Source organism: Triplophysa rosa, linkage group LG19, assembly GCF_024868665.1.
Source record: "Triplophysa rosa linkage group LG19, Trosa_1v2, whole genome shotgun sequence".
NCBI classification, from domain to species: domain Eukaryota; kingdom Metazoa; phylum Chordata; class Actinopteri; order Cypriniformes; family Nemacheilidae; genus Triplophysa; species Triplophysa rosa.
This window is the reverse complement of record NC_079908.1, coordinates 12660541-12688309: the sequence shown is the minus strand read 5'-3', so window position 1 is coordinate 12688309 and position 27769 is coordinate 12660541. Positions and strand designations below refer to the sequence as shown.

Below are 27769 nucleotides of genomic sequence, written 5' to 3'. Positions count from 1 at the left end.
TATAATATATCACAACATTATTTGACGACTCCCCTCTAACAAATTCTACATAATAAAATAAAATTCTTGTAGAGCTTGGCATAATAATTTGTTATAAACACTATAAGAAACACCTTGATCTTTCATCGCTACAGTCTGTTATTTAATTTAATGCATGTTTTAAATAATTTCAAGGCATCTTGAGGCCCCCTGGTGACCCCTGGCTAACAAACACTGTGTTAATATGTACATCGCCAATAAACACCTACAAATCATGAAACTCCTGCAAGATGGCAGCAGTAATGCGGAGCTTTCGCTGCGTCTACCCTGCTAACACTGGCAGATGTTTACAATAACTCAACAGGATCATAACTCAAACACACACACAGAGCGTTAGACAGATACAATACCAGAGGGAGCATTAGCATAGCAGAGAATTGCCATTATTTGCTCAGATGGTTCCTGGTATTAACACAGAGCCCTATGTAATGAACACAGGCAGATAGAGGAAAGCATACAAGCACCGAGGTTTGTATTCTTAGCTCGTCTCCCACCAGAATAAAAGAGAAGCAGAGACTGCTTTTGTTTCAGTCTATTTCCCTGTGAATGGTAATGAGAGCAGGCAGTTAAAGGCACAGAACCTGTTCTTATAAATGATACTCTACCTGAGTGACTCTACTTTGCTGCCTTAAGAATTTATAGGCTAATGCAATTGCATCGAGTTCAATCTCAACGCCTTGTTCTTTATTTTTCCCTAACTCTGTTAAACTGTATCATTCGATATGGGAACATCTCGGGTCATATCTCAGCTGCAGATGGGGTAAACTGGACTGTATTCAAGTTTGATGCACTGGCAATTAAGCCATATTACTTTGTATTAGGAGATGTTTTAAACAACAAACAATAAAATAAAGCTGAATCCACTTAGTGCATAGTAATATAAAATATATGCGTATTATAATGGAAATCTGCTTCGTCTCACCTTTATCTCAATGAAGTTCTTTGATCGTTTTACAAGCTCCAGGATGTAAGGAACAAAGGAAATTAATAGCAACACATAGAACATTACAACCGAGGTACAATATAAAGAGTTACACAGTTTTCTCAACCTAATTCCAAACCTGTATATGCTTTATTTTGTTCTCTGGAATACAAGTATAGACCTTTTTGCAAGAAGTAAACAACACTGTTACAAAAGCACTTCCTGTTTTAATTTACACAAAAGTTAGAACAAAATACAACCAACAAAACATTTGGCACTCAATGGAAAAGAACAAACTTCTTTAAGACTTAATTTTGTGAAATAACAACACAATCTGATTTGAATTCATAACTATTTTACCAGGTGGCTAATTCTTATTCGTACGTTTTAGTGCGATTCGATTTAGTGTGCGTGACGCTAGGTGCTTGAGTATCGTTTTTAAATAATCGTACGTTGTTGCACGATTCACATCATACGAATTCATACAAATTAACCACCTTGTAAAATAGTTTCGAATTCCAGATCATGTTGCAAATAGGAATAAAAACGTGATAAGTGCTTCTTGTTTACGTCTTGCAAAGTATTCTGAGGTCGTCACAATCTTGCTTGATATCTGCAGCAACTATTCTGGTACATTGCATGGAAAAAAGCATTTTTACATTTTCTGTTATGCATAACTCCTGTGTTCCACAAAAAATGCCATACAGGTTTCCAAAGACTAAAGATTTAAAGGTAACAGAAATTTTATTTTTGGGTAAACTCTTACATTAATTCCATTTAATTACATTAAATGTATATAAACTATATATACTACAGTATATGAGTGGAAAACATGAAAAAGCCAGACAAGCTTATGTCCATTTTTTATTTTTTTGTTCTAACTGCAGATTTAAGGAATACAACTGAACATTATTTTGAGACTCATAAATAAAAAAAATACAAAAAAACAAAAAACACTACAAAACAACTACTGTTAGTAGGATGTAAAAAATATTTTTCACTGTTAAAGGCACAAAATGTACTTAGTGACAACACTGAGAAGAAACCTGCTGCATTCAGTCTCTTTAAATTCTTTATTTTTTTCCACACGCCATCAGAGAACACTGAAATGTTACAAAGAGATGTGTCTGATCCTACACCAAAATAAAGACTACTCCATCAGGAAACTGATGCCAATATCTGCAGCACGACATCCAGAACGTTGCGCTACAAAAAATAGCAAGTTGCTGGAAAAGACAAAAGGACCGTCGCAAAGCTCTAATGCAAATTAACATTTGTACATTTGACAACAGAAAACAAAACAAAAATATAATAATAATTGGGCACCTTCTAAGATTAGGCTAAGATTAGGTGCTGAGGTAGACGTAACTACAATTCAAATAACAACAAGAACATAAACAAAAACCCCAGAAACAAAACTTAAAGAGCAACTGGACTGGCACTTAAAAAAACAGGCAAGCCAGGGAAGAGGGAGATAAAGAGGAGTTTACAGAAAGAAATGAGGGAAGATAGACGGGGCAGAGAGGGAAGAGAGATAGAGCGAGAGAGAGAGAGAGAAAGAGAGAGAGAGAGAGAGAGAGGGAGACAGGAAAAACTGCTTTGTTACATAAAAAGCTTTGTTATGCTTGGTCCGACAGGGCAATTGGTCCCTCAGTGCTAATATATATAAAAAGACAATGTCTCGGTGCTTTGTTACTCAAACAGTTTAGTTTCGACCTCAATGGCACATGCATGGCAACACAGCATGAAATGGCTACTCTTTCTAGAACACCACACTGGAACACAGTGAGCCAACCCCAGGGATGCAATGATGACACTTGGCTTACTGTTTTTCTTTAAAATAAGTACTTTAACCAACAAATAAACATGTTAAGTAGGGGCAGTAAAATTGCATCGACAACCCACAGAATGTTACAGGGATGTTGTCAAAACATTTATTCAGCAAACCTGTTGCTGAGTGGAAAACAAGAAAATGGAGAAAAAAGAAAGTTTGATTCTCAAACAAAGATTTTTTCCCTCAAAACAGGAGATTCATTGTAAAAAAACACACATATTCCAATTTGTGGAATGTTAAGCTTGTTTACCAAACTTTTCTTTTTGAACTGTGTATAAAACACTACAAGATCACAGCATTTGATCGACTGCCAGTGGATACACTGAAAACAGACCAAATGATCATTATAAAAAAATGCTAATTACCATTTACCTCAATTGGACTAGTCCCCTTGTAGGAGAACTTGAAGTAAGGACACGTTATTCCAATCTGACATCATCGTGACATCATCATAACACCCCTGGAGCCCTGAAGACACCAATAATTTTCTTTTGAAAGTACAGAAACTAAGCAGATATATGTGGACAATTTGTTGAACAATTTCATTTAGGCACAAAGATATTACAGAAACATCATAAGAACATTGAGGGAAGAACTATATCAATGCCAATTTTTTTTATCACCATGAGAGAAAAGTGGCAATAGAACACGACTCGCAAAATTAGTACATTTGACACTAATGTGCATCTCTCACGTACACACACGCACTCTCAAACATACGCTACGTGAAAACACGCTAAAAATAAAAAAAGTAAAACAAAAACAATTTAGAGAACAGTGACACCGGTATGTGACTTAATTTCTCGTATTGCCACATATTGCAAACTCTGTTTATACCATTTAACATCAGTTTACATGATCCATTTACAGAACAAAATATATATTTCTGCCTTATTCATGGAGCTACTTGTTTTTAATTCTCACAGGGGGCGAAAGATCCCCAAACTCACAGTGTTTTCCAGAAAACAACGGCAAGACACGACAGTTACATTTCTTGTGATGCGTCTTCACCATCCCTTCTTTTTTTAGTCACTTCAAGTAAAAAAAACAAAGTTGGCAACGTGATTGTTTGAGATATTGTGTGCAATGTAATTGATCATTGGCGTCACATAATTTTTTTGTTGTTATTTTCACAAAGGAGAATGTGGCTGATTTAGTCCTTCACCTGCAATGTATTGACATCCAGAAAGCAACATTTATCACTATAGGATCACACACGGTCCAACATTACCAAAGAGGAGCAAGGCGAACAATTCAAACGAGAGAATAATGATATAAAAAAAGAACTACAAAGTTTTGCCCCGCTGCAACCTCAACCAATGGAAAAAGACTGACACTTAATACAAAAATATCACAATTTTATATATCAAATGGCCTCTGTTGGCTCTTGCTCAGGACTACACTCATACAAAGAAACATGTCAACTGACAGGATTTAATTTTTTTTCTTCCTTTCATCTCTGATTACCACTTGCAGTCCCAATTGTCCAACGCACAATGCACTGCTGCATATGACCTGTTCTTTGCGGTTCAAACATCGTGAACCTTCTTTTTTCACATTACAAAACTACAATTCTATTCACATATTTTCAAGTTTTTTTTTTTTAAAGTACTACACTTCACTTGTTCCATACGCACCTCCCAGATCAACTCTGACCCCGAAATTAAGGCATCAAAAATCTCTTTTCTGCTCTTAAAGTAAGGTTTACAGGGATGGGGGGTTTTCATAGGGAAGGTTATGCCTTTATCACCACTTTTCCTATTACCAGTTCCAGTAAATCTCACCCTTTCATATTTGTTGCTTACCAATTTGAACGTACAACACTTATAAGCATGAGATGACGTTATGCAAAACGCGAACGCAAAAATGTGCTTTTGCCAACGAGAAACATCCAAACTAAACGCAACTTAGAGGTAGCTTACGAAAATGACCAAACCCACGAGCTCTTTAACAAGCAGGGTTAGTAAATAACAACAAAAACAATACCAAGTTTGGTAAGATTAATGCAAAACAAGAAAATAATACAAACGTTAACGAAAGACAAACAATCTCTCTTAACCGTGGCACTTAATTTCTTAAGTACTTAAGCACACGCTGCTTTTCGCATCTCCCCTGCTCGACATGGCAGAAAGACAAACAGCAAGCGAACAATCAAACACACAAAAACTAAGAAACAAAGGAACATTTTAAACGCTAGCACATGAGGTCACAAAAAACGAGGTAATTCAAGTACGATGTGCTGAAGTAAATCAAGCTGTAATAGGAAACACGGACAAAAGCAGAGGAACCAAACGTTCAGGACGCGTTTCATAACATTTGATAACTCCGCTACCGATCGCTCGGATATGTGCGAACAAACCCCGCATGTCACACTGCTGTTCTGTCTCCAAGCCACTGACATAAGCAGCTTTAGTCATCATTTTGGTCTATAACAACAGCATCAATAGTTGATTAGATGTCTAGCATCCAGTATTGGATGTTCTGTATGTATTGCCGAGTTATTCATTTCAAACGTCCACTATTGTGATTACATTGCGGTGAATTGATTTTCAGACCGGTCGTGAACTTATGAGACATGAGAAGTGACGAAAAACAGACTGAAACAAATAGAAAATGTTTTGTTTATGTTATGAAGAACATAAACCGTGTGCATAACGAGCTATATAAAATTGAAACATGGCGCTTGAAAAATGTCAAGAATAAAAACATCAAACAAAAACTGTCATCGTGAATTTCGCTTGTAATACGCGGTATGAAGCAGTGAGACTACGCCGGAGATTATGAGAACAGCAAAAAAAGTGAAATGACATTGATGAGCAGAGTTTTGAGAGCTAGCTGATTTGTACGCTGGTTAAACCAATAAGCCCTTAATGAGCGTGAATCATATGGGAGGGGTCTACCCACTGAATGTTTAGCTGGGCATCATCAACATGCACAAAGCTTATGTCCCAGTTCGCTGTAATGTCTGTGATGTACACGACTGTTTGTATTTGCTGTGGTGAACCTGACCGGCGCATTAGTGCTGACGGACCTAAGTGCTTTTGGGCATCATCGCCTCTGCTGTGATCAGTCTGATCAGATTAACAAGGAGAGGATATGGTGGAAGAGACGGTATCGTACTACTGTACACCAGGAGAGGGCGCCCTTTCAAAGAGGCGCTCTCAGTCGAAGCTAAAGTATGACTGATATAAGACATTAGAATATTGCATTGTCTGGGACAACAAACGATGCCTGACGTGGTATGCCGGCTTCCCATATGATCCATGGTGTGAACAGACAAACACTTATAACACAATGCTGAGTACAGCAAACATCAAAATGATTCACGAGAATGCGATACTGACAGGGTAAGATTTTTTTTCACGTTCTGTCTTTGCTTTAGTCCTTTGTCATTCTGTCCAATCCAGGCTTTCCGACCAATGTGCCCATTTGCTTTCTCTGTGCATTTCCTCTTCAGTGACAAACTGACTGTGTTTCCACACTTCCTGCCATCCAGGCAGGCGTTACCCCCATCCCACCCTCCCGCTCAACACCACCGCCCCAACCCGCCATTCGGCTCCCCGCTCCCCTTTCAGACGTAGCAGAGGTACAGGTAAGTCTTCTCTATCCTCCAGTCTGGGGGGATGTCTTCTGGCTTGTGGCCCTTCATGTGCTTCTGCATGGCGGAGAGGCTGGGGCAGTATTCCAGGCAGATGGTGCACTGGTACGGCGAGGCTCCGTTATGGGTGCGCAGGTGTTTGATCATGGCAGAGTAATCCCTGGAGCGCTGGTGGCACAGTTTACACTCAAACGGCTTCTCACCTGCAGAGAAGAGAGAGAACATCAGGATACATCAATGACTTTGTGTACTCTGATGGTTTCGCTGTCATATCTGGTTACAGACAGGAATTCTCATATTAGAAACTGTGGAAAACAAGTAACTGGATCCATCTACAGAACGGAACAGTAATGATAGTTTAGTTAAAGGTCCAGTGTATGAAATTGAGCAGCAACTAATGGATGAAGTTACAAATTGCAACCAACGACTCGCTCCACTCCACTACGGAGACTGACACAGAACTAAGATGTAGTCACATTTTCGCTTCTTTGCCAAAGTATTTACAAAACGCGTTCTGTAGAGCAGTTTGTCCGTTTAGGGCTACTGTAGAAACAACATGGGGAATTCCATGCAAGGGGACCCGCGGTGTATGTAGATAGAAATCGCTCATTCTAAGGTAATAAAAACATAACGCTTCATTATGTAAGGTCTTCATACACCTCTGATGACATAATTATGTATATTGCATTTCTTTCAATAGATCCTCCAAAACGTACACGCAGCACCTTTAAGTGTAGTTGGAAGTATCAAAATTGTGTCTTAAATGTGACATTATTGGTTAGGATTATTCTCATTTTTAAACATCTTTTTACCCTCACTGGTTCATTTTAAGTAGTCCTGCGGTGCGAAAATGAATTTTTCAAAATACACATTCCCAACGCAGCCTCTTAATTAATATGAATGAGGTCATAAAATCAGCAGGCGTATTAATTATAAAATAATGATCAAAATGCTGTTTTGCTTGTATTTGAATGTCAACTACCCACATGCAGAGATAACTAATTATTACTGCCAAGACAAGCAGGGGTTAAAGATTTTAAATCTCTAAGATATAAAAGTAATAAAAGTTTGTTGTGAAACGCCTCCCGCACAGCAACTCGCCAAGAAAAGGGGGGCTATTACTTTTCTGAGCAATAGGACTTTAGATTTATAGCCTGCTGGACAAATAAATCCTGTTGATTTATATTGATAGAGAGGACACTGCCATATCTAAGGGCAAGAATATCAGAGACTTAGTAGAGGGCTATTTTAGTTTGAAAATGAATGCTATTGTCAAGCACTGATCAAGAAACAAGACAAAAACAACTCTGGATAGATTATCAAGTAACGTGAAAGTATAGAAGGTTTGAGCGGCAACAACATGAACAAATGTTATGTGGCCCAAACTTGACTTCCAGTACACCGCTGCAAAGAATTAATAACTGTTGAGTAGTTTAGTAGTTTTAATTTAATACAGTTAAAATATAATACTTTTTAAAATTAATATGAATATAAATTAAATATAAAATAAATAGTTATATATTTCCAGCCACTAGTAAGACCGATAACCAAACGCAGACCAGAAGCTAACTTTGGGCTATGTGCGTGCGTCCGATGAAGTACTATACATTCTCTGTAACATGTATGATTTGCAGATCACAGAACTTCTTTAAACGTAAATACAGAAAAAAAAATATGGCAGATTTATCATATCTAGAAATCACATGTATCCGTATTAAATGTTAAATCTGTCCGCTACACTTAATTTTAAACCAAATAACAATTTAACACAAACACCATGTTTATCCTGTCAAGTTCTTAAGGAAAAAAACTTCTTAAAGAGATGGCAACGAAAAGCACGGCACATTTGGTCTGACTGCTGAAACCAAGTCATCTAAATGTTGACCTTTACAAATGTCACTAGGGAAAAGCATTGATAAGTTAAGGATTGAACAACGCTCATGTAGGCTAAAGGCACCCTGGGAATACAAAGTGCCTGCATTGTTTGCTCAGGTCTTCTATTTGTTTAATGGAGAACTAGAGAAACCTTGACCTCCGTGGCTCGACCAATGTCACGACCGCCTGCGTTTGCGTATGCAAAGGCCGTAATGAGACGGTCATTAAAACGTCGAGACTGCTGTTGTAGACACACGTGTGGTCAGTGTAATTTAACTGCACTGTAAACAGGGCAACCTCAGATAACCAGGCAATAATGAATTGCAAATGGAGCTTAGTTATTGATTAGCCATCGACAAAACTGGGCCTGCCAATGTTGATTCTACATCAAGCGGCATCCTTTAGCGCGCGGTGGCCTGACTGCGGCTTGTTGGTGTTCTTGTTATCTCACGAGCTCTTCGGTGGTCGTCGAGGCCCTGCCCTCCCCCATCCCACCCAAAGAAGCCAATTATTTGACGGGCTTTCTTGATAGCGCGGCTTAACTGCATCGTTTTTTGAGTGGCAGAGAGGAGGGGAAGGTCTGGTGGCCGATGCCTGCGTCTGGGAAACCTGGTCTCTACAGTACGCTACTAATCCCCTTGTCAAAGAGCGAGCTGACAGCACTGGAAATGGCCCGCCCTTTGGTGAGGGCTTTAGCGAGAGCTAAGAATCAATCAGATATCACCTTAACAAGAGCGAACGGGGTCTTTGCACGGGTCTGATATAAGAATGCTTGTGTAGCCTAAGGAGAATAAATAGAAATCTTCTCTAGTCAAGAAGATACAGAACGATGGTGCTCTGCTGACAAGGGAATAAGAAACCCATAACAATTTGTTGCCTAATCTGACCGATGAATGAGTGAAGATGAATGTTGATCCAAAACCTGTTAAAATCACATCAACAATAATAATATCTGATCTAAAGTTATAGCCTATTTTAACTCAGCTGTAGGGTTAGATGAACACTAACAAGTGGACAGTACCTGTATGGACACGGTAGTGGGTTTCCAGCTGGTGTTTGAGGCTAAACTTCTTGCCGCAGCCGTTACATTCATAGGGCTTCTCTCCGGTGTGGATGCGCTTGTGTCCCTTCAGCGTGCTTTCGTCTCTGAAGCAGCTGCCGCAGAACTCGCACTCAAACGGGTGATCACCTGCTGGACAGACACCAGATTCAAATGTGATTGTATGAGAGTCAAGGTTAAGATTAAATGAGTTTAGAATGGTGAACAGCTGGACGTGCACAGGCCAATAACTACAGCAGTTAGGAACACAAAAGACCAACAGTTGTTACACTTTTGGGGAAATTAACCTAGAAATTTGTTAAGTTGTAGTTGGTTAATATTTGAATACACAAAAACTTGACATTCAATTGTGATGAGATGAACATACAAAAACGAGATGACATCGAGTATCTTAGAAGTGTCCTAAAATATGACACCAAAAAGACAAAAAGAAGACGGACGGACGGGTGGAGACAGAGAGACACAGATAGATAGACACAGAGAGACAAAAGAAATGAAAAAGTCAGACAGACAGAATCAGACAGAAAGACGGACAGGCAGACAGACAGAAATAAGAAAGTCAGAAAGAAAGATAAAATCAGACAAACAGAATCAGACAGACAGATAGATAAATCAGACAGACGGAAAGACAGACAGACACAGAGAGACAGAAGAAATAAGAAAGTCAGACAGACAGAATCAGACAAGATAGACACAGAGAGATACAGATAGATAGACACAGAGAGACAAAAGAAATGAGAAAGTCAGACAGACAGAAAGAAATAAGAAAGTCAGAAAGAAAGATAAAATCAGACAAACAGAATCAGACAGACAGACAGATAAAGAGAGAAATTAGACAGACGGAAAGACAGACAGACACAGAGAGACAAAAGAAATGAGAAAGTCAGACAGACAGAATCAGACAGAAATAAGAAAGTCAGAAAGACAGATAAAATCAGACAAACAGAATCAGACAGACAGATAAAGAGAGAAATTAGACCGACGTAATGACAGACAGACAGACACAGAGAGACAGAAGAAATCAGAAATTCGGACAGACAGAATCGGACAAAAAGATGGACAGACAGACAGAAGAAAGTCATAAAGACAGAATCAGACAAAAAGATGGACAGACAGACAGAATTAGAAAGACGGATAATCAGACAGACAGAGAGAAACTCTGGTCAATGATCTAAGGCATTAGTCTTTCCTCTCATAAAGCAGTAGAAGTGCATTTGCTAAAGCGAACGGACTATAATATTTATTTTAAATCGGGCAATTACAATCTCTCAGGACAATCACCAGTGGCTTGTTATGGGTCATCTTTTCAATAGCCTCCTGTCTTCTTTCACTGTAATGGATATTCAGAGGTCAGTAATCAGTGATATTATGATATGCAGGGGTGTTTCTTTTTTCTGCTCTCCCCGCTAATTGCGTTTCTGTGTCTCACTATCAGCTAACCATATATCACCCTCTGCCTGTACAGATGCGAGACTCCGCCAGGCGTGTAATGTTGCTCATATTTAATGCGTTTCACTTCTGTGCTGAGGGTTTAAGTCATCGTCTATGACCTACGCGTTTCATTATCTGGTTGTCCGAGCGGCACCGTGCCTGGGAATAAATTGCATTTCTCGTTATGTACTGTCATGCTCACACACTCGCTGCTTCCCTTTACCAGACAATGTCAATTTCCTCAGGCATGTTTCGCGGGGAGACACGGCTAAACGCTTCGCATTTACACGGCTGCTCGGGCATCGGTTTGGCAGTAATGGAGGGGAAAAAGTGTGTGGTGACAAAAACAAAACTGAAAAATGCGCATTCCACAAATCAATACAAGTGGCAGAATTTATTTGTATGCATGAAGTTATCAGTTGTTTCCGCTGTAAAGAAAAAATTAACGCGTCTCCAAATGCCCCCCCCCCTCTGCAGCAGCGATCCCAATCCATCACACTCAGTGACTGCTCTCCGGCACGCGACAAGAATAGTAATGGCGCCAAATTCACCTGAATTTAATTGCGACTAAAACCAAAGACATCTGCGCGAGCCTACAGAAAAAAACTTCTCATCGCGAATGCCTGCAACAACTTACATTTACAGGCGTGTTGGTAAAATCATATTCTATCTTTATTTGACTAATTAAGCACCTATAGCACGAGTCACAAATTCATATCGCAATTCTTGTTGGGTATTTTTAAGCTACCTGTTATGTAAATGCAACGCATCTCCGCTATAAACAGCATGCAATCGCTTATCAAATTGCGTTCGGTGGCTTTACTTTGTTTGGAATACATTAAGCTCCGAGGCAGTAAAGATACAAGGTGATAGATCAAGATGCTGTCGCTGAGCGCGTCTCGCTCCGTGTCTCTCTGTAAGTCTGTGGTAGCCGAAGCACAAAGAGTGCCGAAAAAACATTTGTGAGGCTCGTCCGCTCGGGGGCTGCCACCTGCGTCCCCGCGCCCCGGGAGACAGTAGTGATGTACCTGGCCAGGGTCTGTGGGCACTGCCTGCTGCCTGGCAGGGCCGACGCTTACGTTAAGGCAGGGGCCGAGTTCATTATGCTCTAAGCAGCGTAAATCAAGGATCCATCACTGCCAGGGTCTCGGCTGGCCTGCGCTATCAAACACAGCTGCGAACACAAAACACCCGCTGCAGATGGAAAATAGGCTCCGAATAAAACACAAGCGCAGAACAACAACGGAATATTAACTAGGCACGGCCGGCAGTGTGCGGGATTGGGGGTGGGGGGTTGGGGGGCTGCCATGATTATCAGCCCTAATGGATGCCAGCATTCGCTCATACTGTGCGCGCCTGTAAAAATACACGTGTAAGTACGTTCAAGAATAGACACCGTGAGTGCAATCACACTCTGAAATGGTTAAAATGCGATTTTATTTCAGTCATGCCTCAATGTAAATTGCATCAGCATTTAGGTTGCGGTATGACTGAAATAAAATGTAAGCTCATGTTGGTGACTGAGTGGGCAAATTTATTTTAGTGGGGACCACAAGGGTCTAAAATTAATTAGTAAAAATTCAAGTAACAATTGTTTTTGTTGCACACCATACGGCAGCTTTATGACGTGGTTAAAACTGATGTTTATAATCTTGTTGATCTCTTCATGACAGATACTTGCATGTTTGTGAACAGAGCCGATCCTTCCTATACGCAGGTTGCGTAGGGCCTCTCCACCACCAGGGGGCCCCCTTGAGTACCGAATAAAAAACACCAGTAAACAAGACGCTATTTTTATAATTTGCGGATTCAACTTTACAGGAATCATTTTGACATTTCCTTTTTAATACTTAATTTATTTAATTACTTTACTCGGTTTCGGACATCATGTGGCAGATGATGACATGCGCGTGATGTGATATGCGTCTTTGGCATATGGCCATGGCTTTAAAACGGAGATTTGTAGCGGAAAAATGGCAACAACGCGAACAAGAAGCCATGTGTTTTTGTTCTTTTTCCAAGTCTTATTTAGTTTTGCCAAATTATGCAAGTACATATTTACAAATTCAGTATTTATCCACTGGCAGTATTTCTGTATTCAAATTCAGTATTTATCCACTGGCATAAAGTTGGTTTGACATTGGACGTTCGATAGTCTGAATTTAGGGACCGTCTCCAAAGTTACATTGTCTTTTTACATAGGCACGTTTCTAACTTCAATAGTATTTAAATGACATGACTTACAGTCACTTAACTAACTGTACAGTGTTCATGTGAGTCTCAGGTATAATGCACACACCACTGCAATCCACTGTATTTCGTTTGCCCATGATAAAATGTCATTTTTGTGTCATCACATTTACAGAATTATTGATGCGTTTTCATATGCTTAGCTTTCTTGAGTCAACTATATTTATCATGTTTTATTTTTGTTAATCACTCGTTTGGTTAGTAAAAACACACTGCACTTGCGTGTTAAAGTTTTTTTGACAGCTGTGTTAATTAATTAATTTTTTATTTCTTATAGTTTACAGTTATATTCATCTTAATTTAACTAAAGTTTTGCTTAGGGCCCACAGATGTCTAGGATCGGCACTGTTTGTGAATAATATAATGATCTTTGCTGTTTGACATGTATATGCAAAGAAAAATGCTAAATAATCCTGTAGTCATAGACACAAAAGATATTAAGAAAAAATAAAAATAATCCAAGCTACAGTTTGATGTAAATTTTCTCAAGGGCCCTGAGCCCACTATTGGTGAACCTATACAAACAACTTTGTATAGAAAACAAAAGCGCAAAGTAGAGCTCTCTACTGTTTTCTTTTTCAGAGGAACATTCGTGTTTATAACATCACTGAATCTCTTTCCACTATTAAAAAACTGTGTGAACAAGATTAAGAATATCAAAGGAGAATTAAATGCGAGCAGCACGTCTTCCTTTTTTGTCCCCTTGCATAAAAAACTCGAGACTTATTTTCGTTGGTTTTTGCGAGTGCCAATAGCACTTCTTTCCTTTCAGCTCCTTGACAAAAGCCCCCACATCACATTAAACGGTTGCTTGCTAGCACTCATTGGAACTTAATATACGCCTACAGAGAATTGGGTTCAAAATAACGCGACACTGCGTCACAGACTCTCTCTCCCTCCGCTGTGTCTGCACCGAGGCAGGCCGTTGACATTTATGTATGCGGGAGGGAGTGGCGGCACGTCGTCTTCGATGTGTGGTCCGGCGTGGACGAGCGAGTACAGTAAGGGCCGGTCGGGCCTGTAAACAGGCGGGCTTTGTTCATCTCCCTACTTTCGCTTCAAATATTCATCCCTGCCGTCGCAGACTAAAGCAGCACTGACACGTCAGGCTGTTATTTAAGGTCAGAGACGAGCAGGGAAAAGCCTTTCTGTAGAAAATGGGATTTATTCCCACCGTCTCATATTCATAGACAGTAATGGAGACTGTTCCCCGAGGTGCCTCGGCAGCGTGTCTGGACGCATGGGGATGGGGCAGAGCTAGTTTGACTGGAGAGGGCGATGTCTGTGCTGTCACAAGCCATCACAGCGCTGTGGCCTTTCGCTAAATGACATGTCACTTCAGCCTGCTATCTTCATTCCATCCGCCTCCAAGGTGCTGATGTTTGATGAAATGACAGGTGGAAAAAAGTAAACACAAAAGACTGTACCAAGATACTGATTTAAACAACCTACAGAGCGCGTCGCACGGCACATCTCAAATGAACATTCAGCTCAATGCTTGTGCATTAAACATCAAAGCATCAAATTAGTATGCGTTACTGCATTTTAGAAATGAGGGCCTGGGGCTTGATGTTGTCAGTTTATGCACAAATGCATGACGTTAAGTGTTTTGTGGTATCAATACGTGATATGCCGTGTTCAGACCGCCAGCGACACCCAGAGACAAAGCGAGGCGATGTCATTCATTTTAACTTGCGGCGACAAGAGCAATAGTGACCATTGGCGACAGGAAGTGGGCGTGTCTAGCAACACAACAAAGTTGAGATTTGCTCAACTTTATGCAAATGATGATAGACTTTCAGGAGCGACTACCAATAGGAGTAAAGCAGCGGGGCTTACGTCATCCATCTCTCGTCAGTAACTGCATGTTTATAAATGTTACTGGAGCAACCAAACCTAGGAATGCCTTCTAACAACCTTGCCAAGAGACTAGTGACACACAACGACACAGTTGCTGGCAGTCTGAACACACAGTTAGTATATTTTGTACCTATATGCTGCTTGGAATCAATTATATTTCACACACTTTACAGACTTTTGTCCAGTCAGATACTCTCTACATATACAAATATCCAGTCATTTAAAAGTTTAAGAGATGATCTGAGACCTGTATGTGAGCGGAGGTGACGCTTGAGTGCGGTGTGGCTGGGAAACGTGCGGTTGCACTCGCTGCAGATGTAGCTGCGCACGCCTGCGTGGACTTCCATATGCTGCTGCAAAGCCGGCTGCGTCTGGAACCGTTTCCCACACAGCAAACAGAAGATGGCCATATCTGATCCTAAGAAAAAACAGAGAGAAAGATGTTACCGTATTTGTATATGTAAATGTTGACACTGAAAAAGTTTATTAATTAAAGGTTTAAAGTCCATGTGAACCGGAAGTTGCGATCGTGTTTACTTATGTATTCTGACGCATTTCCGAGTGAAACGGAATTTCGAATGAGAAAAATTTGTGGGCGTGGCTTGTTTTTTCCTGCAATTTGATTGAATGAATAAAAACAGCCGTTGCATTTTGAAATGGACCTGGGAGCAGACTAACAGTTGAAGGGAAGGAGTTAACAGATGCCCCGCCCAAGCAGTCTAACTTAAGTCATTTAAGATGGATAGTCACTACAGGACGGAAGTGCATTTTAACAGAAGATTATGAGGTCACATGAATTTTATACCCATGACCCATATTGGTAAGCTATTTACAATAAACGCTGCAATATTTCAAGAAAAAATAGGAATTGTTATTTTTTAATTTCACTGGGACTTTAAATGCATGTTTTATCTGGTATCAATGGCAGACGGGGGAGTGTTTGGGAAACAGCTGAGGAGCCTGAGGAGATTTATCAGAAATCACAATCTTCAGAGCCTTTGTGAGTCAGAATCAGAAAGAGCTTTATTGCCAAGTATGTTTGCACATACAAGGAATTTGTTTTGGTGACGGGAGCATCCAGAACACAGAAACCACAACAACAGTACACAGAGACCATAACACAATAGAATACAGTACACAATGATTTAAATAAGGGCCTATGGGTATAAACAATTAAGAAATACAATACAATAAACATAAGATAAAGATATAGAGAGTCATGTTAACATTGTTTAAAAAATGATTCAGAAAACACACAGTGTCTCACTGGATCAGTATGAGAAAGTAATCGAAAGATTACAGATGCACATATAATCTGGTGCCACAAGAGGTCACTTGAGATATAAAAGCCTAATGAAAACAAAAACCTATAAGTAAACTGGAATAAATAGTAGCAAATCATTGAAATCTAACCTAAGAAAATACACAATATCACACACCTGGCTGCTTAAAGAGATAAAAGCACAAAGTGAGCAATCATTCGTTCTCTTTCCCTCATACACACACTCACACTTCTCACTTTTTTTCAATTACCAGGCTCTAGAAAACTCTGGGGAAAGTGGGAGTGTTTTAAGCTTCGCTTCTATTTCATGAGTCGATAACACATCTTTGGGGCAAAGCTGCCACTAATTTAAAAAACTATGAGGAGCCCCAGTCTCATGTTCATAAAGCTCGATCAATCAGCATTTGCTGGAAAAAGCAGCGATTGACAGCACGAGGGGAGGAGTTAAGAGGTGAGAGAGAGAAACGAATAGTCCTGTTCTTAAATCTAAGACGGTACACAGCTGAATTGCGGCTTCTATGCAAATAAATACTGACAAGTCTTCCTTCTGGCTTTCTCTGTCTGACCGTCTCCCTCCACGTTCGCTCTGAGCTTTGCTACAACTGTCTCAATCTTTAATGAATACCTAAATCTCGTTTAATCGATGAAAAGGGGGATTTTTGTTGTGGGAATTCGCTCCCAGAAAGAATTCTGGCATTGTGACTCTAGAATAAAACAAAGCAGGGCCTTTTAGTTGATAACGTCTGCTGCATGTCCCACAGTAAAACGAAACTAGGAATTCATGTTAAGGTAAAGGCTGTGATGAAATGTAAAAACAATTTTGGGGGTGGGTAGGTTTAGATGAAAGACAGGGTTTCGGAAGGAAAGAGGTGAAGGGGCTGGAAGGAAAGGCTCTGTGGAATGTAAGAGGTTAGGTGGACTCTGACCCACAGAGCTCAAGGGTCTGGATACGGGCAGATGGAAAGACTAAGCCACATCACTAGTGTTGTTTTGTCATTGCTATTAAAATCCCACGTTACTGCAAACACAGGTTTAATGAGGATAACCTGCTTTTAACTAGTTTCCCCCTTCGAAACGCTCAATCGGTGACCCTGTGATGTGGGGCTATGCCTGCCTCCATTACGAAAAAAGCTCCAGGCATTTTTTTGCTCTTTGATACTGGATCCTTACCTGTACACTCCATAAAGGTGACCCTTTCACCCCTAAACATTTGTGTATATGGTCAGGTAATGTACATTTATCAGCTTCATTCTGTTCAGACAGTGTTTGTTTGTTTGAGAAGATAACGCTTGGTATTTTGATACTGCAAATTCCCAAAGTTGGATGAAGCTTTCAGATGTTATGTCATTTAAACTAAAGTTTTGTGGCTGTAAGCTTTGGAGCCATTTATTTTCTATTGTTGTCCCACAAGTTGAAAAAATGAACATTCAGCAAATATTCACATTTACAGTCTTTGTGTCTTCTGGGAAAACAGAACAAACATTAAATGACTCATCTTGCACTACAATTAAGCTTTTAAAATAGCACCTTCAATATATCCCGTCCAAACATCCTGATTTAACTTTAAAATTCCTCAGGGTCTTCAACAGAAAAGCGTATCAAATAAATCTGTTGTGCTGTTAAAGCTGTTGCACTACCCATTCCTATCCAGCCAAGCTCAATGATTTTATTCAACATGTTTTACAAATGACCCTTTAACATATCAGATCTCTCAGGTGTTGAGAACACTTTCATTGAAGAAAGCCAACTACTTTGGGCACAGTAGAAGGGCAGGGGGGGACAGTTCAGTGAAGGGAAGTTCAGTGTCCATGTGATTGGTGTTAGCTGGAATTAAGTGTTCCTCAGTGTGAAGTAAAGAGCGTCAGAAGTAAATGGTCTGGCTGAGAGAAACTGTTCTGTGTGGTACTGAAGGGTAAGGCAGAGAAAAAGAGAGAGAGAGACAGAAGTGGCTGACCCAGTCGCCTCTATTACAGTGCAAAATTGAGTTGGACAAAGTGACATCTGGATAGAGAACTGCTTTGGCTGCTGCTGCCTCCTGTAGACTTTTGGCATAATTTACCTCCACTCCTGTGTCTATTTATAAGGGTCTCTTGGCTCTATCGCAGTGTTAAGTTAATGGCCCTGAAGAGGCATTGGCTGTTAGTTAACGGCGGCTGCGCTGCCCCTGTTAGGTGATGGGGGTGTCCGGCTTGGTGTTTACCACTACAAAACACCTCCATATAGAAATATGACTTGCTACATGCTAGATGTTTTTTTACATGGTAATTGCGATTAGACAGAAAAACGTTTAGTGCAAGATGAGTCATCAATGGGTCGTCAACTTTTATTAGTACAATAACATTCACATGGCTTTAAAGCAATTAGACACGGACTAAAAGCCACACAACTCTTATTTTGATTTCATTGGATTTTTACGAACGTAATACGGTACAAACGCAATACTTGAAATTGTACTTGGAATAAAACAGGGCTGTGACTAAAACAATGCGAGTTAGATGTCACAACAGCGTTTTCCACAGGGAAAGTGTGTGGAGAAAGCCCATATCGGGTGTGCGTGCCGTTCTAAGTTGTTGAGAACAAATTCAATTAGCCTGCTTTTCAATTCGCTAGTGTTGATGAGAAACAAACTCATGCTGCTCTGTCTGTCGGCGATGTGTCGAGGTGTGATGTCACCTGTTGCTCAATGAAGAGCTTGCCACCACAACACACCTGTCCTGGATCACCGTTTGGAACACTGTTCCTTGTTACCCCGTTAAACAGTGCTGGTGATCTGTTGTATTTAATGTGACGTTTTTCACTGTAGTTCATTAATGTAAAATGTTTATGGTTTGAGCAGGCACAACATGCAAGAATTGTATATATCTGTACATACTGTATATCCGTACATCTCCATCCATCCGTGATCAAAGAACTGGACCAATCAGAATCAAGAATTTTAGCAAGGTGTGTATGTACATGTAATACATAAACATTAGTAGTTAGTAAATATAAAATTAACTTCATCACAACTATGAGTAACACAGACTAGACACCCAGACAGAAAGTTAGGTGTGTGAATACAAGTACTGTGGTGCATATACAGTATACACTAATACTGTATGGTATGTGTAAAGCTCATGAGAGAAGTTCACATTGGATGGAGGGTAAATAGGAGTTGGGTTCATGGGGAGCAGCTGTTTAGGGCAGGTGGGGGTAGGGCCACTGGGCGCTTAGTGGCAAGGAGGCCCTGGCAGCCCCGCTGAGCCTGGGGACAATGGGGGCACGCTGGGGCTCAGGAGGGCGTGACAATATGGTCAGACTGGTGCCAAAACTATACACCCCTTTAACATACATGGGGGTGTGTGCGCGCTCTCAAAGAAAGCCCAAATATTTAGTCCCACAATTAGTATAATGTGCAAAACAAAGAACTTTGGCTCAGTGTGAAACGGGGCCATCAAGAGAAATTTACCATTTCCTACTGCGCTCGCAAGCAAGCATATCTGCGTATAGCGCAGCGTACTGAGAACATTAGTCACGAAAACCCCTATGAGCAGCGTAATGATTTTCATGGGGACTGCATCTTAATTATAATTGGAATGTATAAATGTGAGCATTATAGGGACTTTATTACTGACTGGTTGCTCTTTACTCCATTCTGCATGCAGGTTTGACATCTAAAGGCTTTCTGACCCATTCATTTCCACGGTAACGTGATGCTCAATGAAAAACAAACAACAAGGGGTCTTGCGCTAGCACGCAGACAGACACAACCGATGGGAGGAGTGCTCGCATGTGCACGAGAGAGAAATAACCGGCTCACATCTGCTTCATCCATCTCTCCTCTGGCTTTCTCCTCTAACACGGCAGCAGTTACACTATCTGGCAGCCTTTCTATTGTGTTCACGCAAACGAATGTAACTCTTCTATTTTTTCCTTTTTTTATTTAGGTAGGTTTATTTTATACATACAAATATGGTTAAATTAATGAATGAAATTATTCATGTTTCTGTTGATTTCAAGTCACATACATGTAAATAAATGTATTTCCTGTAATGCATCTTATGCAAAATAACACAATTTTATGTATAATACATTTGACCTAAATGTATTTTTTTTTACGTATTTCCTATTTGTTTAATTACATTTTATCATATACATTTATTTAATACATTAATATTGTATAAACATACACTGTCATTCAGTTTTTCCCCATTAATTGAATGTTACAAACACTTTGCGTGAATATGAATGTATGTATATTTCATGGGTGGGTGGCTATGTATTCTAGTGGGTTACTGCATGTGCTATCTAAAACGAAACATAACAAAAACGACTGCAATTTAAACCCGGCAGCAGTGTCTGGCCTGATCTCTTTCTGAGAAAGAAAGAGAGAGAGACTCGGGTAGCGAGACAGAGAGATAAAGAGATGTTACATGACTGTTTTTATGACTGAGTGCTAAAGGCTGCTGGGAAGTCAACAGGTACAAGCTGTTCCAGCGGCCGTGTGTGTGTGTGTGTGATGCGATATGTCTGCAGCCTCTCTCTGGCCGGGGAATTCACTCACTCACTCACTCCCTCCCTCGCCCGCCCGCTCACACTGACACCTAATGAGCCCAGACTACAGGAGAACTGCATATCCATGTAATCCAGGAGAGTGGCGAGGCATAATGTGGCATTAGAAGAGCCCAAGGCTTCTTTTTTTTGGGTGGGGGGAGGGGCTGCGACTGACAGCTTTGGTCTGGAATACGGAGCGTGTGACAGCACAGAGCGCAGCCCTAATGCATTCAAAACGCCTCTGTGCCTCTGACAAGAAAAGCAAAGAGCTTCAATGAATTGTTTATTGATCTAACAGGAGGAGAGACGGTGAGACGCGAGGCGGGCGAGAAAGAGAGAGAGAAAGCGAAGCAGAAACAAAATAACATTTTGTGTGTTCATATCAAACTGTCATTGGTCTCCGAAGGTCTGCCTTACAAAGACACGACGCCCCGACAGAGAGATGTGTAAAATGCACTATTTGATTTAACAGGTTTTCATCTCAAGTGGTGGCTTTTTAAAATGAGAATTACGACGGCTGCATTTAAAAGCCTTAACCTGATGCTTTGAAGGTAAAGAATGGGGACGGCATCAACCGCCGGTTAAACCGCTGACAAGATTAGTTCTCATTGAGGAGCTGGTACCTTTCCAGACTTCGCACCAATAATAGTTACAGATAATTCACTTTCGTGTCGAGCGACCGCGGTCTCGGCACGGTGAGATGCTGCGTTCTCGGATAGATTAATGCCACCAGATGTCATTGTAGAAGCCATATTAATTACCTCAAGATAATGTCATGGAACCATATGGTTTCTCCAGTGTCCATTTAGACAGAGAAAATGTCTTCATCATTCACAGACCCACATGGAAGAAATTGGCCCTATTGACTTTGACAGGTGTTGGAGGCAGATTCTTCATAATTAAGTAAGCTTTCAACACTGGCCTGACGTGACTGCAAAGAAGATTCGGTAAAGCGGAGCGTGGTTTATGACGGCCGTATGGTTCTGAGATCTGCCCTGTTTCTCTCTTACAAGAATGTTCTTCAATACAAGTAAAGCTCTCAACAGCATTTGTGGCACAATGTTACCACAGAAAAGAATTTGACTTGTCTCAGTAAGAAACAAATGTTATTTATATACGTATATAAATTGATACTTTATATCTGGCAGAAACACTAAAATACAAAGTGACTCTCATTCAAGTTGTACATTTTATCAATACGTGATTTGCCAGTTAAATACAAAAAACAACAATAAGTGCTTAATCGAAATTCAAGCGACATATTTTGAATATTGGAAGGTTGAGCGGTTTCATTTTCAATATAAATATGTTACTGTAACCAGTCAAAAAAGTCATTTTCGGTGGTAATCAATGTTATGCCATAAACATGCACTGCTTCCAAAACATCCCAGCTTATGACTTGAATAAGAGAAACAGATGATCAATCATATTTTAAAGGATACTCTGTGCCCTTCACTTTCAATTAAACAGACAAATATAATTCATGTCCCATTTCTGGAAAGCCGCTATTCGAACCATCCGCTCTGACCTGACGGCTAACGTGATAAAAGATCATAAGCACTGCATCACTCTGGGCGGTAAGTAGTGTGAAAATTTACGACAGGACCCACCCCTGCGTTAGGTCCACAAAAGACGCAGCGTCCCTTTAAGAGAGCAGAATTTACAGTGCGCGGCTGGCCCTCGCCTCGGATGAGGATCGTTTACAAAGCAGAGCACCGTGCCTGCTTTTCCCCCTATCCCACAAATCCGATTTAATCAGACAACCCTTGCGGTGCGGCTCCCAGTAAGAAAAAGGATAATTAGTAAACAGGCAGCCTCTCCTCTGCTTCATTGGCATTCGCGCGGGGTGAGTGTCGCATTTAAAATGCAGTCTGATGAAGTCTACAAAATCAAACCATTTGTTACTCCTATTGAGGAGGCTTCAGGCCACTGGCAATTAAATTGGAATTAGTGCAGGGAATGAGATACGGACGATTCATACCAAAGAGCCGAGAGTATCTGGAGGATGTCTGGAGCTCACTCAAGTTTACAGTGCTGATGAGTTCCATAATAACTAAAGCCTCTCTGCTTTTCTGAAGCGGAGGAGACATGTGTAGAGACTGTTGCACGCCGGGCCTTCTTGCATTTATGGCTTTATTTGGGTTTCAGATCTGGGTTTAAGGATTGACTGTTTAAACTCGACGAAAAACTGACGAAATCAGATCTGTTTGTTCAGACAGTGTCATCAATATCTAATGCATCTACACGGGTTACCATAGTAACAATGGCCATTTTGTCCATCACAATGTCTCGCCATGGTGCTGAACTCATCAGTGAATTGAACAACATACACGTCTCAGGCATTTCTGTAATGTTTCTTTTACACACATATATAAGTCCAAAAACGGGTTGTCATAATATCAGTTTTACCACATGATTATCATGACCAAAATAATGTATAGCAACAACATGTATGCAATACCTATTGAAATTTTGCTATTTGCAAACTCAAAATACAAGTTTTGGGGAGGTAGAAAAAGATAGAATTTGTGACCATTCTGGCTCTTATGGCAAAATGATGGCAAAAAACGATTTACTGTACAATAAAATCATATGTGTAGTGTTAACACAATATTAATAATCACAGTTATAAATACCACCCCTAATCCAAACCCACTCACTTAATGACCATTTAATGTAATGTGAGAGTAAATAAGTGGATTTAGACACACCTGTAGATGCTATGACACCCTGCATACTGTATGAAGTTACATACGCGCTGTTTCCTGATATGTTTCAAAAAATTTTTTAACCCACATATGAATACGGTTTGGAACGGGTTTATAAGAACAAATGTGTTTAGTATTATGTAGTCAGAACAGGCACACACACATAAAAAAATCTACTTTGAAATACCCCAAAAATTGTTTGAACAAAGCTTTTAGAAAGCCAAGAAATTACACGCACTGTATACTCATCCAACAGGACTGCTCTGTGCCGCCTGTTTATGAATATAGCAATCGATAACTAACAGTCACCACATCGATATGTAACCAAAGTGATTTTCGTACAATGCTTTAGCAATGCGTGTAATTTACTCATTGTGGGCGACGTTTGACAATACTTTGACATTGATTTAGAAGCAATTTCTGTCTGTGCGTACATGAGCTAGTGTCTGTACATCTGCGGTTTTGTACAGAGGACAGCCCTGGCTACGCTGTGCATGTGTGAGTTATTTTGAATGAATAAAGGGGGAGAGAGAGATGCCATTTACTTTCCACAGTTGATTGGGCACAATGGAGATGAGGTTACCAGTGGGAGCCTGTGTGTGTGTGTGTGTGCTGGCGAGGGTTGTGGAGATGGGAGATAAATGATCTGCAAATGAGAAGGAACAGCTTCTGCAGTACAGCTGGCTTCCGAATTGCTTGCTCGCTCGCTTGGCCGTGGCAACCGGGCGAATGGTTGCCAGGGGTGTCAGTTCCGTGTCCCTCATTCGGCACACGTGAGAGATGCAGAGAGTTGCCATTGTATGCTGGGGCCAGTAGGGGTCGCTCTGTGCTACGGACCACAGTTGCGTTTATTTAAAACTGTACAATGACATTAATGTATGAAGCCTGTAGACATCATTGTGGTTGAATATTTCTTTAGAAAATTCAAATGTAGCAATACATAATGCATGAAACACACTACATCCACCACAAAGACGAAATAGCATTCTAATGATAGTCTCTGTGCCATTACCGCCAGGCAACTAATTTGTTGTCTGGATATTAGATGCATGCAAATGAAGAATCTAGTCAATGTACTGAATCAGGCTTGATGTTTACATGTTCCACATTTGAAAATCAGGCTCTGTGGTGTTATTTGGTGTGAGCGAGGTTGGGAAAGAACAGTGAGAAAGAGAGAGATGGAAATAGAGAGAGTGTGTTTGTATGTCTATGCATGTGTGTGTGTGTGCGTGTGCTTTTCCCCTCTGGGCGTATGCAGAAACGGTCTCTATGCAAACCCATTACTGGGAAACACATCAAGAGGACGAAAATAAATTATACTGTTCCACCAAATGACAAACTACTACCATAAAGCAGATCGGCGCGAGGAAGGTAATTCAAGAGTCCTGTTTGTTTACCCCCTTCCTAAAAATGGCAAAATGTTTATTTACTGTTGTTGATCCTCTTTGATGCCTATCTATTTTTGCTCATAATGGAATGTCTGCTAATCTTTTAAGACGGTTTAACATGATTTATTTAATCAATTTAAACAGCTAAGACGAATGACTAATCTTCGACATATCAGATACACAAGCTTATTTGAATCTGTGCATGTGAATAGAATATCAAAAATATTCAGTTGTTTTTTAACAACATTTAGGTAATAATACAATTTGCATCAAATCTGATGGTGACCGTAAATCAACAAAACAACTAACTTTTAAATTCTTCACACTTGGTACTTTTTCCCTACTGCTCAAATCTGATTGGATAACATGGGTTGACCACGGTCCAGTGAAGAGCGCAGACGGGCTGCAGGAAAGCGCAGGTGAGGGATTTACAGTGCGCGTCGGCCAGCTGCCGTGGAGTCTGGCTGCGGGCGCGAGGATAAACTCCAACACTATTTCACCCTGAAATCTACCAGGGTGCCGCACTGTCCTGGAGCTCGGCTATAGCAACCCCCTTCATCCTGTCTGCAAATCTTCCTGCCTGCTGACAACTCGCACCCTCCAGTGATCAAAGAGATGACGACAATAAAGAGCGATTCAACACTTTCTGCACACCTCTCAGCGCTTACGTGTTGCATTTACAAGTTTATGGCGCGCTATCAATCAAAAGTTTGGACGTGCTTCTTTGAATTTGTTTCATGGGATTTTGAAATGTTTTTGAATGCATTTCTTATGCTCAAAAGCTTGAAACTGTACACTTTACTTTCAAATCTAAAATTTAAAATTATAAGCATTGATTTAACATATATATAAGTCTAATACTTACATTTTTCATAGTTTTCATGACTACTTTTAATCTAAACTGTGGAAAACAGCAATAGTAAAGAACAAGCATGCATGTCCAAACTTAACTGGTACTGCATGACATATTTACCATAGCAACTGAGAATTAAACAGATTAAACAGATTCCACAGGTGCTTTTTGGTATCACATGCAGATACCAAAGTTAAAGAAATGTGTGAATATAAAAGACAAGTGACTTTATTAAATAAGAACACCAGACTAGCAATATACTGCACTCCTTCTCTCGCCATGATTTATTCCGAGTGACCATCTGGACAGTGGACAAACAATGTGGCAAGAGCCATGAATGACCAGCCGCATTAGTCATAGGCTTTTACCTCGACCCCTTACGTCTCTAATCTTTACACTTTTGAGCTTTTACTGTGGCCAAATGACCGAAGCCCCTCTTTCTCACTGGCCACTGACACGGTCTTTCCCACTGGACAAAAGGCTTTGAGCGGCACCCCCACCACCCTTCAATGTTATTCCCCCGTCCCCACCCCACTGTTGCCCCTATCTCCAACCCAACTGACAGGAACAGGAGTTTGTTTTGTTTTCTAAGACGGCAGGAATGAGAATGGAACTCTAAAGCCGCGCGGCTACAAAAACATTTGCGAGGGGGGAGCCGAGGGCCATGATCCGCTTCTGAAAAAAGAAGAATAAAATGAAGAAGAGCGAGTGTTAATCATATTTAAATGCATTTGGAGAAGCATGGCCAAAAAACACATATAGATAAAGGTATTAAGAATAATAGGAATGGCATGCCTCTTTCCAGCTTAATGTAGGCTTTTGTGTGAGTCTTATAACGAAAGAACAAGCCTGACGAAATCACCGTCCTGATGGCGGGTACAAGCTCGCATTGTTGTGTCGCATGTTTTAAATTCAGCATTAGGAATGAATACTGAGCGACCAGTCGATGTACTGTGAAGGCTCTGTCATATGGAGACTCAAATGAGACGGCAATCAACATGCTCCGGAAATTGAAGGCCATGGCGTTAAACTGCGACAGTGTCCTCAAGCAACAAAAACAAAACAACCAGAATGCATTGCAAAATGATGTTTTGACTAAACGTCTCGAGACGTCTATGGAAAACAAGCGCATCGTTTGTGCGCGACAAGGTCATGCGGAGCCTGCTGAGAAAGCGAGCATTTGTTATTAGCAGAACTCGTGTAAACACTTCATAATAATCGTATGAGCAGACCACTGTACATTACTTATTATCTGTTTACGAAAATATGTACTGACAGTTTAACAGCAGCAGGTGTTTAAGCTTGTATTCCACAAAAAAACAAAAAAAATTTGTTGATCTTTTACCAGGTACTAAAAGCAGCAAATGAGAACGGAGACAAAAATAAACAAGACATCAAAGTAAAAATGTACATTTTCCTTTCCTCAAATAGAAGACAGAAGCTGACTGTCTCAATTAGGATCCTGTTATTTTCCTAATAATCGCCGGAGCATGTCTTTTGACAACAGCCCGACCCTGACCTTGAGGACAAACAGTAAACCACAAAGTCTTTGTGACGGAAGAAAAGACTTTATTTATAGATCAGCTGAGTGTCGATCAAGCGGCATCAGCGCTCTGGGAAGAAGAGGAGCCTGGGGGAAACGCTTTTGAAGCAACTAATATAGAGGTCTGCCTCGAACCCCCTTTTTAATTCCATTAGAAAGCCAATTGATTTGGCTTTGCAGTCACGGAGCGCGGCTGGCGCGCGCTGCACACTCCCAGGTAAAATCCTTGGCAAAAACAGAGGGTTTAAAAAAACGAAAGTAAACTAAAAGATGTTTTCATTGTGAGAGTGCATTAGAGAATGCATTAGACAACTAGAGGTCCATGGGAAGAGAGTTGGAGCTTACCACTTTACCACTTCAAAACAAAAAAGAGAGAAAAAAAATAAACATTACCAGCTCATAAAACTCAATTCAAGCAAATGTTCAAAAAGGCCTCGCTGGCCCGTGATGATTTGGTGGCGTGTTTCATTTAGATAGAATCTAATTAATTTACATTTGATACTGGAGGAGACGCTTTCATCCGCCTGTCATTTATCCTGTGTGTTAACACCTGTTAATTCACTATCTCTCCAATAATGAGCTTTTTAAAAAGC

General features: G+C 40.5%; 1 protein-coding gene across 3 annotated transcripts in view; it reads right to left on the bottom strand.

Moving 5' to 3' along the window:
• Positions 1 to 1812: 1812 nt before the first annotated feature.
• Positions 1813 to 27769, bottom strand: part of zbtb16a (zinc finger and BTB domain containing 16a) — a 102460-nt gene continuing 76503 nt past the window's right edge. For 2 of the 3 annotated variants that reach the window (XM_057361139.1, XM_057361140.1), the window contains exons 5-7: positions 15117 to 15287; positions 9290 to 9460; positions 1813 to 6596 (exon numbers count right to left, since the gene is read on the bottom strand). In XM_057361139.1, coding sequence (XP_057217122.1) covers positions 6367 to 6596; positions 9290 to 9460; positions 15117 to 15287 — 572 coding nt within the window. In that variant the 3' untranslated portion in view covers positions 1813 to 6366. The remainder of the gene's footprint in view (positions 6597 to 9289; positions 9461 to 15116; positions 15288 to 27769) is intronic. The other variant, XM_057361141.1, reaches the window with a different exon arrangement.